The following is a 14086-nucleotide window of genomic DNA, read 5'->3' on the forward strand; positions in this document are numbered from 1 at the left end:
GATTTACCTTGAGCATTACAAGGTTTCTGAAGTTGTTTAGCTAAGCCCAACGAGTTTTATATCAATTAAGACTCTGCTACATCCACAGATTTCCTTGTTTCTGCCATAATAAATCAGTGTAACTGTAATTGAATCTCAACTTTATCTAAAGTGGGAATAACTCAATTAAAAACATTTATAAGTCTCCATAAAGAAAGTAAGTCTTCCAGACTTTCACTTAGGAAATGTAATTACTATCTATGGCCAGGGTAGGGTGCATTCAGATAAACACAGAAACGTTACATTAATCAATAAAGACATTTTTTTGCACAAAAAGCCTTTAAAAATATTGGTTTTTGAATGTGGAAATATTGGAAATAATAGGAAATAATACCAAGAACATGGAGTGGAGGTGATATTCTCTCCACACACACACACACACACACACACACACACACACACACACAAGCTTGTGCTTCTTTACCTGGGGAGTTGAGTAGGCGTGACATACGGCATGTGTAGGCCACATACTGCTCACAGTGCTCTGCACTGCTGGTGATAGCATTAATCTACGCAACACAAAACACACTGCTTAAAAAGGGTGAAAAGGTCAGATATGACAACAACCTCCATTTTGTAACAATAGCTCCTCAATCTGAAATTGTGTATTTACTCATTGCTCAAAGAAACAAACAGAAATGTTATAGAGTTTTTTTTTTAAATCGGATTAAAACGGAAACCTGGTTTCTCATTCAAATTATAGACTGCTCTGTTTTATTAAACATGTGTATAGGGCTTTGTCCTTAGCAGATTTGTAGCATTTAAACATGGATGTAATGAAGGAGAAGTACCTGGTCAGTGGACACACTGTAGTTGAGCTTCAGGAGGGTTCCCTGTGCTGCATCAGAACCTGGGTTTACTGCACTCTGCGCAGGAAGATCATTTACCAGTGTGGTCCACACTTTATCCTCTGTAAAACACACACACACAACCTCTTATAAGCTTTCAGCATGAAAGCAACAACTGACATGAAAACTGAGTAGAGAACACACAGTCTTACAATTTTTTGGAATTATTATAATTTAATCAATTATGACCTTAGAATTATTCTCAAACCTATTTGGATGAACTTTTAAGGATGATTTTATTACAATAGTTGTATGTAGACATTGACTATCCCTCACCCATCATGTTACAGCTGACTTTAAAAGGTTCGAGGGGTCCGCTTCCATCCAGATCAATCCAGTACAAATCGGAGGTCCGGCCCAGGTGCTTGTACTCCTCACAAGACTGCTCATACACAGCTGTGGGAGAACGGCAGTCAGCACAATACCAAAGGCTAACACACACACACTCTGTATTAAATGCTATTGCAGTTTATTTCTGTACACACTCAGCTAAATAGAGAGATACAAAAACAGTGTGTGACAGAAAGAGAGAATATACCTTAATATAGCAGGTTTTTTATACGTTTGTATCTGTTATTTCGCTATGAATGAATAAATGGAAGACTTAATGATATATGAAATATACACCGATGTAAACAGTACATTACACATACATGTGTGGCATGTGGCTCCAGTGTAACCAGTTCCATCACAGGAGCATTGAAACGTGTCCCCAGTCTGTGAACATTTGCCTCCATGCTCACAGTGGTTAGGAACACACCTGCAGTGGAAGACAAGCCATTATTTTTTGTGGTAAATGTTTTGTTACATTAAACATGCACTGTATGCACAGTTGAAAGCAAGTAGAGGAAATCACACATTAGAAGGTGTGTCTAAAACATTTGGACACAAGTCCATACACAAGACCACATCGCAGACTAGTACATACTTCTTTTCAATCTTCTCATGTAGATGCTAATTCAATATCATTGGACAGCTCAACATGTGGAGGACTGTAACGGCCTATTCTGTCACATCAGCTAATGCACACACTTCTGGCTTTAGATTTAACAATCACTCTGACACTTTAATCACATAAAGTAATACTTTAAACAGTCACGGAATGTAATTCTGTTGTATTTTGGGTGATTTTTTTATTGATGTAGGTATTCTATTCATGCCCCATATGTCAATAGAAGTTGCATGCTGTGCTGCAGTATGGGAAATGTAATTTCTGGAATACAGTAGCTGTGGTACTGAACAAAGACAGTTCTCTGTGTAGTGTTACATCAATGGGCTGTTCTGGCTTGTTCCTCAGTGTAGAAGCTGTCAGTGTGATCAAACCGCAGTGGGTCACATGAAGTGTGTGTGTGTGTCTGTTTGTCTGTGTGTGTGTGGGGGGGAGGCTTTGAAGATGAACCCCTGCTGTGTTAAATCAGTGACATCAGAAACAGCAGACAGTTCTGCTCCATGAAAAGCACTTAAATAAATGAGGTATTAGCAAGCTGTCACAAACTCCAATCACACTGCGGCAATTTCACTGACAGACTCATAAAGGCACATAAAATAAAGGAATACAGTGCTTCTGCTTGCATCCAAAGATCTTTATCTTGTTTTGTGTGGACACATGTGAGACTTGGTTAATGAAACAATAAACGGAATGGGTTTGTTGTGACTGTTGTTTTGTGTTTGTTTTGTTTTTTAGTGAAAAATAGACATCAAGTTAATCGCTTTTATACAGATGAGCAGTTAAACACAAGCTTTTCAAGTGTGGGTGTGTGTTTTTTTTTTACCTATCTATAATGGCACACATGTCCAAGCTGACGTTCTCAAACGTGCCCTGCGTGCCCTTCTCCACAGCGTGAAGGTCCACTAGTTCTCCGTCCACGTGGATGAGCTGCATACAGCCTTGAAAGGAGCGCTGAGATGGAGAGAGGTCCGTTCGAGGGAAATAGCCTGCAAACCATCAACAAAAATCGGAATTATTCTGATTGATCCTTCCCAGAAAACTTATAAAACTAAAGAAACTGTTCAAATTTGCATGTTGTCTATGTATATTCTTAAACAAATAAAAAAACATTCAAGAATTCCCCATAAAATGTATAATATTTAATCAGCGAATGTACTCAATGTATATTTTTGCTGATAATTGTACTTGCTTATCCATTAACTGACAGCATTGTTGATTTTCATTCATTCTTTCATTATCTGTAAGCGCTTATCCAGTTCAGGGTCGCGGTGGGTCCAGAGCCTACCTGGAATCATTGGGCGCAAGGCAGGAATACACCCTGGAGACACTTTTGAGTCGCCAATCCATCTACCAACGTGTGTTTTTGGACTGTGGGAGGAAACCGGAGCACCCGAAGGAAACCCACACAGACACAGGGAGAACACACCACACTCCTCACAGACAGTCACCCGGAAGAAACCCATGCAGACACAGGGAGAACACACCACACTCCTCACAGACAGTCACCCCCGGAGGAAACCCATGCAGACACAGGGAGAACACACCACACTCCTCACAGACAGTCACCCAGAGGAAACCCACGCAGACACAGGGAGAACACACCACACTCCTCACAGACAGTCACCCGGAGGAAACCCACACAGACACAGGGAGAACACACCAACTCCTCACAGACAGTCACCTGGAGGAAACCCACGCAGACACAGGGAGAACACACCAAACTCCTCACAGACAGTCACCCGGAGGAAACCCACACAGACACAGGGAGAACACACCACACTCCTCACAGACAGTCACCCGGAGGAAACCCACACAGACACAGGGAGAACACACCAAACTCCTCACAGACAGTCACCCGGAGGAAACCCACACAGACACAGGGAGAACACACCAAACTCCTCACAGACAGTCACCCAGAGCAGGAATCGAACCTGTGACTGCGACACTACCTGCTGCACCACCGTGCCACCACGTTGTTGATTTCTTAAGTTTATTTTATATTATATGTTTTGTGTTTTATTATTAGTTTTTATTTCCTTTCCTTTTTCCCACCTTCCATTTTTATATTTCCCTTTTTCTCAAGAGGCATCTGCTGCTTGTCAGGCCGCCATTGTAAATAAGAACTTGCGTTATTTCAAAGACTTTCCTTGTTAAATTAAATATAAAATAAAATAAAATAAAGGATTCATAGTTGCACACATGTTCATAGTTTTCATAACATTTATATTTATAACAATTACCTCCAAAATAGTAATCTCCTACAGTCCTTATCTGAATGGGAAGAGTGGCTCTGACAGTGGACATCTCATCACCGTTTATGGTCAGCATGGCGAAACTCTCCAGAGCCAGGAAATGAACACTGTGCCATTGACCATCATTTAGACCAGAACCTAGTCAGAAAAACCGTCCACCACAATATACACCACACAGAGATATAGCAGTAATCAGTAAGCCATAAAGAGGTTCTGTGGTCAGAATTTCTGATAAAAATGCACTCTGATGTTAATGTAGAGCACTGAACTTTGATGGACACTGATGTGTGTATTTTTGGCTGATCAGTCCTGGAGCTAACCTACCAGTGTATTTACCTTTTACAGAATGCTTTTACAGGGCCAGTGACATTACATCAGAGGTGCATTGTGTGCTGAATCTGTGCTGAAACCTGAGGAGATATCCACTCGTGTGTTCTTGCCCTGGGAAATGTAGATATGCACCACCACCTTGCCCTCCACTAGGCTGATCTCCACTCCCCCTGGCATGAGGGGGGTGAAGAGCAACAGGCCGCTGGGGCTCCAGGTGCGGAACTGCAGACTGACTGACACTGTGTCTGCGTCGCTGTGACCAGGCAGCTGCAGAGTACTGGTCGAGTTAAAGAATGCTGGAAACGTCTCAGAGGCTGAACAGGAGTAGGTCAGGTTACGCTGAGAAAGGACAAACACCGACCGGTCAGTTTAAAGGAGAACAACAGTCTTACAAGCTTCACTAACAGAAACCTTACGCAGAGTACACCATGTCATGTAGGATATCACATAACTCATAGGGTTACAGCATCATGGGATATGTATGAATTTAGGAGTAAGGATTTACAAGTATACTACTTCCATTACAGTTAAAGTAGGGTCACTGATTACATTAACGGGTTATTTATATTTTATTGGATTAGTGGCAGAACAGGATTTGGTCTGGGCTTTTATCGGAGAGCACAACACACACATACCGTACTGTGCCAAAGTCAATGCCCATTCCTCTATTTCAAATCTAGTCAAAGCAGCCATTATTTTTTTTGTTATTTGAGATAACAAAAAAGCGCTTTCTAAGTAAGAGCTTCACAACTTCTCCACACACTTTCAGACCCATAGCTCTGAGAGGGGGTGGAGCTGTTGTGAAGCTCTTACTTAGAAAAGGAAATAGACACAAAAGAAGAAAATTGTCACTTAAACAAAGAAGCTCACGGAAAAATGGACTTCTCATCCCAGAGCTCAGACCTCAACATCACTGAATGTGTTTAGGATTTCAGAAGACCCAACCAACTTCTAAGACTGAACTGGAGGGAAAAACCCTGCGAATATTTTTTGAAAACTGAAAGATGGTAGAAATGCATGGTAGATGTAATAAATAATTACATCTAATAATTAATTAAAAATAAATGTTAATGGCTGTTCTGACTGAAATTTGACTGTAAGTGAAGGATGCTCTCCCACTTTTGCACAGTATTACACTACACTCTACATGGAAGTTCAAGGTCAGGGCAGATGAAATAACAGGTGGAAAAGCAAGAAAAAAGAAAAACAGACTTACAAAATTGTCAAAAACAAAAGATCCAAAGATTAGTGAACTGTAAACGGCACAGACAATAGATTAAAGCATTCATACAAAAGCTTTATAGAGTGATGAAAAGGGTCAGCACTAAAATGAACAGCGAACACAATGAAAAATTACCATTAAAAATGGACTGCAATGAGTCAGAAACTGGCTTGGCCTGTAAATGTCCAGGGCTTTTACACTATCCACCAGCATGAACACTGAAGCATATACACAGAGCATAATCCCCTTAGCACTCAATATGCTCTGCAGCAGTCTGGTAAAAATAGAGATGCAAATTTGAGCCTTACAAAACTGGATGTGTCCACCCTCTTCCTGCGAGCCAGGTTTGTGATGTTGTCACAGTTGTAGTGGATGCCCTCCAAGCAGCCCACGAAGTTCTGTGGACCTCCAGAACTGGGCTTAGCTGACACTGGCATTCCTCCAAAACTAATCTGCAAAGGAATGGATGGATGTAAATATGAGCAAATGTTTAATACAATGACTGTGGAATGGTGCAGTATTTACACAAGATGGCAGACTGGGGTTCTGTTTCTAACTCAAGCAACCACACCAGCCCTTGGGGAAGACCCTCGGCATGGCATTTGCATACATTAGTAATACGATTAACACTCATAAATTGTTTTTTATAAGATCATCTGCCAAATGCTGGGATTGTAAATTGTAAATTGGCCAGATCCACTTACGTTTATGCTTAGCCATTAGCTGTTTTCTGCTTTAATTTTCAGCTTTATTTTGTAACACAAATTATTGAGAATCTTTTGAACATCTGATCAACAATTTGAAGTAGTGTTATTATCAAACTTTAAGGCAACTTACTCGATAGCAATGGGGAACTACTTTGGTGAACAACTCTCACCCCCCTCATCAAACATTTAATTTTATTTCACATTAAAAGATATTATTTGTAACTACAAATACATAAAAAAACATTGTTGATTGTGTGGTTTATCGCTCTTTCAGTGAAGAAGACAGGAGTGATTAGAGAGTAATAGCTCCCTCTTGTGGAGACGTCCAGGCTGCTGAACATGACATTGTAACAACCTGCCGACGATTTATCCTTCAAATTACAAAGTAGTCCTTCATCTAATTAATTTTCTACATAAATTCAAGTTATCAGCTTAATACATTGCAGCAGTCTCACTAATTTCACACTGCTCTCAATCTTTTATCGATTCATTTATTTATCTTCTGTAACGTCTTTATCCAGTGTCGCAGTAATTCCAGAGCCTATCCAGAATTAATGGAAAAAAAACATCAGGAATACACTCTGGAAAGGGCACCAGTCCATCACTGTCAATCAGTGCTAATATTAATCATGCCATTTTTTATTACTTATGTATCACTTGCTAAACTAATTAATTACTAATTAACGTACTCTAACATTCTGCGATAAGCAGAGGGATATAATAGGAGACAAAGTATGTTAGCACACAGGGACAGAGAATAACATAGAAAGCTGTCTCCCGCGAGAGACAATGCAGGAGGGAGGACAGTATGTGTTATTATATTCCAGCAATAACTCATGCTTGTATTCATGTATTCATGCCCGGAACCGACTCATGGGACTGGAAATGGGGCTGTAGCGAGAAACCTGGAGGCTAATTTCAAACACTCTCTCCAAACATTCCCTTTCAGTCTCATAAATGAATAATATTCCCAGGAGGCATTCTCAGAAGTCACCAATAACGATGAAAAATAATCTTCAAATTGCCAAACAGACTGCCAAAGGAACACCACGGATCACAGAAAGTGTTGAAGCTGTTAAAGCTGGAAGACTGAAGTGTCCTGACCTCGTAGTCCAGGTCCAGATGGTCAAACTCTCCGTTGGTCCTGAAGTTCTGCGTGTGCTGGTCCAGGGTGAAGTTCACACTGCGTCTGTATCTCTCGATCAGCACAGAGTGCCAGTGGTCATCATCCAGAAGACTGCCGCTGGACACTGAAGTGTGACCCTGGATGGAGCCGTACTGGTTGCTACCTGGAGTAGACAGATGGCAAAGCTTTGAACATCAGGGAGAAACCTGAACATTTCGGCTTTAAATGTAACAAGACGGTCCGCAGTCAAACTGGGCTGCACATTGTATTGTATTTTAATAGTTTTCTTGATAATGGCATTTCAGTGCATGGGGATCAAACCCAACACCTCAAGTCCACCTCTTTAAGGCCACAGCTGCCCACACTTGAGTCCACTAGCACCATCAGGATCATTAAAGGGTATAAGATGGTCACCTAAATTGATCTGTAGCACGAGTTTGGCCCTGCGGAGCTCCAAAGTAAGGTAATCTCCCTGCTGCCCTTCTCCATGCAGCAGAACCCCATCTCCTTTACTGGTCTTAAATCTCAGAGAGATAACATCCTTCAGGATCTTCATCTTCTTCTGACGGAAGCGGTAGGAGATCACTCCCTGTCCATCGAAACTGATCACATCTGCCCCTTAAAACACATCAGAAATAACCAAGGGTAACTGATTTGTATCATACAAACTGTTTCCTGATTTTGTAAGGTTTTAGACACAATGTTTGAGCCACAAGTGAAATCAAGCCTGTCTTATTCATTCATTCATTCATTTTCTGTAAAACAAAATACACACAAAAGTCCCTCACTTAAATGGTCACACCTGTGGACACTTTTGCATAGCCAATGCACTTACCAACATGTGTGTATGAACTGTGCGAAGGAACTAGAGCCCCCTTGAGGAAACCCATGACCCAATCCAAACACCTCACATAGTGTGAAGCAAGGTAGGACTTGAACCAACCACCCCAGGATTCTGGAGCTGTGTGTCAGTGACCCAACTTGCTGTGCCAACGTGCTGCCCAAGCGCACCTTTGCCAATTCATATTTATATTCATTTCATATTCCAAGTCCACAAAGGTCCAAAATTATTTGCTTTGTATCGTTGGTTTGAGTAAGTAAAATTACACGAAGGCCACAGATTAGACTGTTTTTATTGGAAACATGATGCCATGCTCAACACCTAGTGTTGGTTATAGGGCTATAACACCTGCTAGCATTAGGCTGTGGAGCAGTGGAATAGCGTTCTCTGGAGTGATGGAGCTAATTGAAATATTCCAACAGCCTTCTCAGAAGTGTTCCAAGAGCAGTTATGGCAGCAAAGGGGTAAAAGACTCACAAAAATACATTTCATTTCATAGTGAAGTTTCTCTCTATTGTGATATACATTAATTATTTTTGCACTCAGCAGTAATGGATGTGATGCTGCAGATTTGGCAGGAAGAGATTTGATTGAAAACAACTGACTATTCCTTAAATGTGTATACCTTGTAAATTTAACATAAACTCACAGTAAGCACAGCCATAGACCTCCACTCTCAAACCAATCCGGCCTTCCTCACTCCACTCCAGGGGAATAAAGCGCAGGTAACGGGCCACGATGGTGTACTGCAGCTCATGACGGACCACCTGCTCTGAGTTCCAGTTGCCTGAAAACGTCTGAGAGAGGAGAGACCCATCAGATCCATAAAAGTCATAATAAATGCCCTTACTTCAAACCTGGAGATACTATTACTGCCACTGAAACCTACACACATCCATCACACAGTGGCTCAGAGCCTGAGGGAGGGTAATTCTCCATTCTAATTTACACCAGTTCATTAATTCCGTGTGAATTTCTTTTTTTTTTCCTTTCCTTTTATCATTTTTGGAAAATATTTATTATCTTGTAATTGTACAACAGTGAATGATGAGTGTAATAATATTCAACTCCACTCCAAGACCCTCAAGTGCTGAGGGGAATCAATTCAGTTCCCTTTGCTGTGATTAGCAAGATAAAAAAAGAAATGTAAAAACAGGAGAATGCCTGGAATCGCGTAATTAGATTAAAATTGATTTATGTTTCAAAAGAAATTATTCTTTTTCCCTGATTAATATTGTGAAAATATATGATCATAACAAGATAGATCCTTTGAATATAGTTTTTTATCATTATTATTATATGTTGTTACTCTCTATATTGTGGGTAAAAGTCCAGGCACATTTATTGAAATACAATTTAAAAAACAAAAACATTTAATACTCTCTTGCTGGGAGCAACTTTAAATATCACATATTTTCTTATATGAATGGAAGTAAAACCTGAGCAGTAAAAAGACTCTGAGATGCAGTTACCCAAATATTTCCATCCTGGCGATACAGCCTCCAGTTGCTTCCCGTGTCGCTGTACAGAAGTCTGTACTGTTTTGTCCAGTCAGAGCTGCTGTATCTGCCCTGGGTCGCAATAGCTGTGATCTGTTTCCTGCCCCTGAGGTCCACCTGCAGCCAGAGATATTTATCTGAGTCCAGTGGTGACCACCCGCCATTACCTTGAGAGAGAAAAAGAGAGATACAGATACTGTATGTGTCACACTTTCCCTGGCAATGAACTGTGAGCAGTACTCTTTTCTAAATGCCATTCAGAGTGGACATTAGGTCAACGGCTGTATATTTAGCTAACAACCTGACACAAAAAAAATGTCCTTTAATGGTTTCATTTAAGTTCTTATTTAAATATCTTAACTTTAGTTGATCAGGAAGACTGTTTTCATATCAGTATGTCTTCTACAAACCCCTCTTCATGAGGCTCACTAAATAAACCAGCTAGCGCTAGCTAATTGGGTCAGGAGGTTGACAGCTCAGCAAGCTAAAAGTAGCTAATTATAATATTGAATTACATTTTGACATTTTATATTATTATATTGCTGTTATGAATTTTATGTAATTGTGGTGTATTTTGTAGTAATGTGTTTTATAATTGTTACGTATAACTGCATCCAATAAAAATCTAGATAGCTAACTAAAACCTAAGCCTACATGGGCAGTAGTAGCTAGCATGCTAATCTACTTATAGCCTCTACCAAATGTTCTAAACTTACCAAAGCTAAAATAAACACTTAATTTAAAAATACATTTCAATTCTGCCAAATGCTTCCAACTAGTTTTAGAGACAAAGCAAAGGTGAGGGGCTTCCTTACCCACTCTACGGTTGAGTTTAGCATAGCCGGCGCCAAAATCAGTCGCCAACACTGAGGAACTGCTGAAAGCACTGTAGGGAAGTGGAGTGGCCAGCACCTCGTCACACCGCTCTGCAGAGAGAGGGGAAACACAAAGTTAATATAAATCTACAGAGAAAACATTTATTAAGGCCATGTCCAGACCAGCAACTCCAATCCTGAGTGCAACATATATATAATGCACTGCAATATTGAATAATGTTCTGATACATTTCATGTGCAAAAAGGCAGATGATGAAAATCCTCTACTTCCGCATTTTATTACTGTGACATTTCAAGGTGTGAGATTCATTATAAATGACTCATGCTTCTGGACAAACACCGATGAATATTTAAATTAGAACTGATCGAATATCTGTAAACAAACAATAATAACACTCTGTGTATATCATGCTCAGCCAAGAACTTACTACAACAGCTAAAAAAGGAGGGTGCAGATGAAGTCTCAGCACAGGCTTGTGCCTTTAATTTCTCTATAAAATTACACTAGTCAGCCGACTTTACCCTAATTTAAGAACAACTCTGAAAAATTACTGATTCATTCATTCATTATCTGTAACCGCTTATCCAATTCAGAGTCGCGGTGGGTCCAGTGCCTACCTGGAATCATTGGGCGCAAGGCAGGAATACACCCTGGAGGGGGCGCCAGTCCTTCACAGGGCAACACAGACACACACACATTCACACCTACGGACACTTTGGAGTCACCAATCCACCTACCAACGTGTGTTTTTGGACTGTGGGAGGAAACCGGAGCACCCCCACGCGGACACGGGGAGAGCACACCAAACTCCTCACAGACAGTCACCCGGAGTGGGAATCGAACCCACAACCTCCAGGTCCCTGGAGCTGTGTGACTGCGACACTTCCTGCTGCGCCGCCGTGCCGCCCCAAAATCACTGATTGATTTCTTAATTGTTATATATTGGTATACTAATTTATGTCCTTCCCAATATTTTGTTAAATTAAAAATAGTATAAAATGTGCATTGTTATATAAACACTGTGAATTTAAAAGTTTATGTTTATGTATGTATTATTACAGTTTGTTATGGTTATGTTTATATTATCAATAAGAAAATCAATGAGCTCCTTACCAATGGTGTCTAAACCTTTGTATAGCCTACATCTCTATTATTTCAGACAAAATAATGGGTGAGAATTTTCACAAGCCTGCACATTTGCATTTAATCATATGAGTGTGAATTATTAGTCACTGAAATGATTGACAGCCCTGATGCCCTTACTGATGCATTATCTGTGGCAACACCTGGTCTTTTTATGCAAAATGACTTTGGAAAGTAGCTCATGCAATATCCAAAACCTCACAAGAGTGGTGTAAAAGTGGATCTTGAGTTTGGGCAATAAATGTCAGAACACTAAAAAAAAATCAAAATTCTGTGCATTCCATATTTCATGTTTTCTATTTCCCAATGTTTAATTCAGCAAATAGACTGTCATTTCACATTAATATATGCAGATTTATAAAGATTTATAAAATATAACAAAAACATGTCATTTTATCAAAGGGTGCATATTTGCACAGCTTTTATAAATGGTAACTCACTCAGACTGAAGGCTGTTCCTGCCTCTTTTTAAGAAGACATTCTTCACAGTACATGTCTGAATCCTTTACCAATTAACACTGCAATTATCTGAGTAATTGAAGTAATTCTGCTTGAGCTGCAGTGCTTTTACAGATGAATCAATTCTGTTCAGACTTATTATGTGTGAGAACAGAACTGACACGATCCTGACACTTCCAGAATTCAGCCCAGACATAAATAACTGTTCAGTTCCCCGTAATTGAGCAGTTGGTCAAAAACTTTGTAGACATGTTGCAATTTGCAATAAAGACAAATGAAGATTCTTTTCAGACCCTCTCCGTCCCCCAATACTTACAAATGACACGGAATGAAGGCTTGATAATATCTGCAATGCTCCATTAGCATTTATAATTATACCAGAAGTGTAGTCTGCAGTTTCAAATGAGCCAGACGTGTTCACAAACAGTCCACACTGTGATGAGTCTGTTTGATGGGCCGAATATTGTAGAGAATCCAAATGCAATTTCATTTACTTCTACAGGGTCTAGGCAAGTTATAAGTCAGAACAAGCAAATGTAAACTACATGACAGAAAGTCTTCTTCCATAAAAGTAAAGCCGATGACCTCATTCAAGGTTACCTTAATTGGATCAGTGATTCATATTTTGATGAAAAACAGATCATTATGAAACTGTTTGACAAAGTGGGCAAAAAACTCAGATTTATCACACAGATGACTTTGCACGCTCCAGTGAAAATGAGGATCTCACTTATGCATTTTTGTTTCTCAGTCATAAAATCCATGTTTATGAACTTAAATATATTCTGTTACAAAATGTAGCTTTTCCTATTTATTTATATTTATTTATTTATGAATTGTTTCAAAATTTCACAGAGGGTGGACCAAAGAAATGCCTCAGAATCATCACTGTTATTGGACCAAAACATCATACTGTGTGAAAACGAAGCGCTGAACCTGAAATAAGAACTGAAAACATTAGAGAGTAATTGGTCTTAATGTAGGCAGGTAGTGTCGCAGTCACACAGCTCCAGGGGCCTGGAGGTTGTGGGTTCGATTCCCGCTCCGGGTGACTGTCTGTGAGGAGTTGGTGTGTTCTCCCTGTGTCCGTGTGGGTTTCATCCCACGGTCCACAAACACACGTTGGTAGGTGGATTGGTGACTCAAAAGTGTCCGTAGGTGTGAGTGTGTGAGTGAATGTGTGTGTGTCTGTGTTGCCCTGTGAAGGACTGGCGCCCCCTCCAGGGTGTATTCCCGCCTTGCGCCCAATGATTCCAGAAAGGCTCTGGACCCACCGCGACCCTGAATTGGATAAGTGCTTACAGATAATGAATGAATGAATGAATGGTCTTAATGTACGAAAACACCCACACAGTTCAGTAAAACTGAGGTAAAGTGATAATGTAACAGGTACGAGCCCTGAGCTGCGTAAGAGTGGATTAGAAAGAGTGAAGCAATGTAATTGTGGAAGCTGCAATATATCTCCTGTTGTCTCTTTCTCATCTTAGCCTCTGAGATATGGGCTCAAAGTGCACTGATATTGATTGGACTGCATTAGTCCCCCAGCCTTATGATAAAATCAACTTAAGAGCGTACACACACACACACACACACACACACACACACACACAGCAAGTTCTGTAAAATGCTATACAGAAAGCACTTCTACTTTATAATACACACACACTTAAAATTAATCCTACAGCAAAGGTTCTATTCACTGACACATCAGCAATAAACATTTTATAAATCTACTGGAGAAGTGGGACTGTTCTCAACACTTTTGGGATGAGTTGGTGTGGACTTTGTAAACCTGACCTTTCTAATGCTTTTGTGGGTGAACGCTATCAAACCA

At 40.2% G+C, this 14086-nt stretch overlaps 1 protein-coding gene across 1 annotated transcript in view; it reads right to left on the reverse strand.

Annotated features, from left to right (window-relative positions):
• LOC136675663 (contactin-associated protein-like 2) overlaps positions 1-14086 on the reverse strand; it is a 45767-nt gene that overhangs the window by 12164 nt on the left and 19517 nt on the right. Inside the window, exons 2-14 of the mRNA XM_066652353.1 lie at positions 10629-10739; positions 9787-9980; positions 8964-9111; positions 7888-8091; positions 7452-7636; positions 5949-6092; positions 4499-4757; positions 4077-4226; positions 2660-2822; positions 1541-1647; positions 1164-1283; positions 831-949; positions 464-548 (exon numbers count right to left, since the gene is read on the reverse strand). Coding sequence (XP_066508450.1) covers positions 464-548; positions 831-949; positions 1164-1283; positions 1541-1647; positions 2660-2822; positions 4077-4226; positions 4499-4757; positions 5949-6092; positions 7452-7636; positions 7888-8091; positions 8964-9111; positions 9787-9980; positions 10629-10739 — 1989 coding nt within the window. The remainder of the gene's footprint in view (positions 1-463; positions 549-830; positions 950-1163; positions 1284-1540; positions 1648-2659; positions 2823-4076; positions 4227-4498; positions 4758-5948; positions 6093-7451; positions 7637-7887; positions 8092-8963; positions 9112-9786; positions 9981-10628; positions 10740-14086) is intronic.

Source organism: Hoplias malabaricus, chromosome X1, assembly GCF_029633855.1.
Source record: "Hoplias malabaricus isolate fHopMal1 chromosome X1, fHopMal1.hap1, whole genome shotgun sequence".
NCBI classification, from domain to species: Eukaryota; Metazoa; Chordata; class Actinopteri; order Characiformes; family Erythrinidae; genus Hoplias; species Hoplias malabaricus.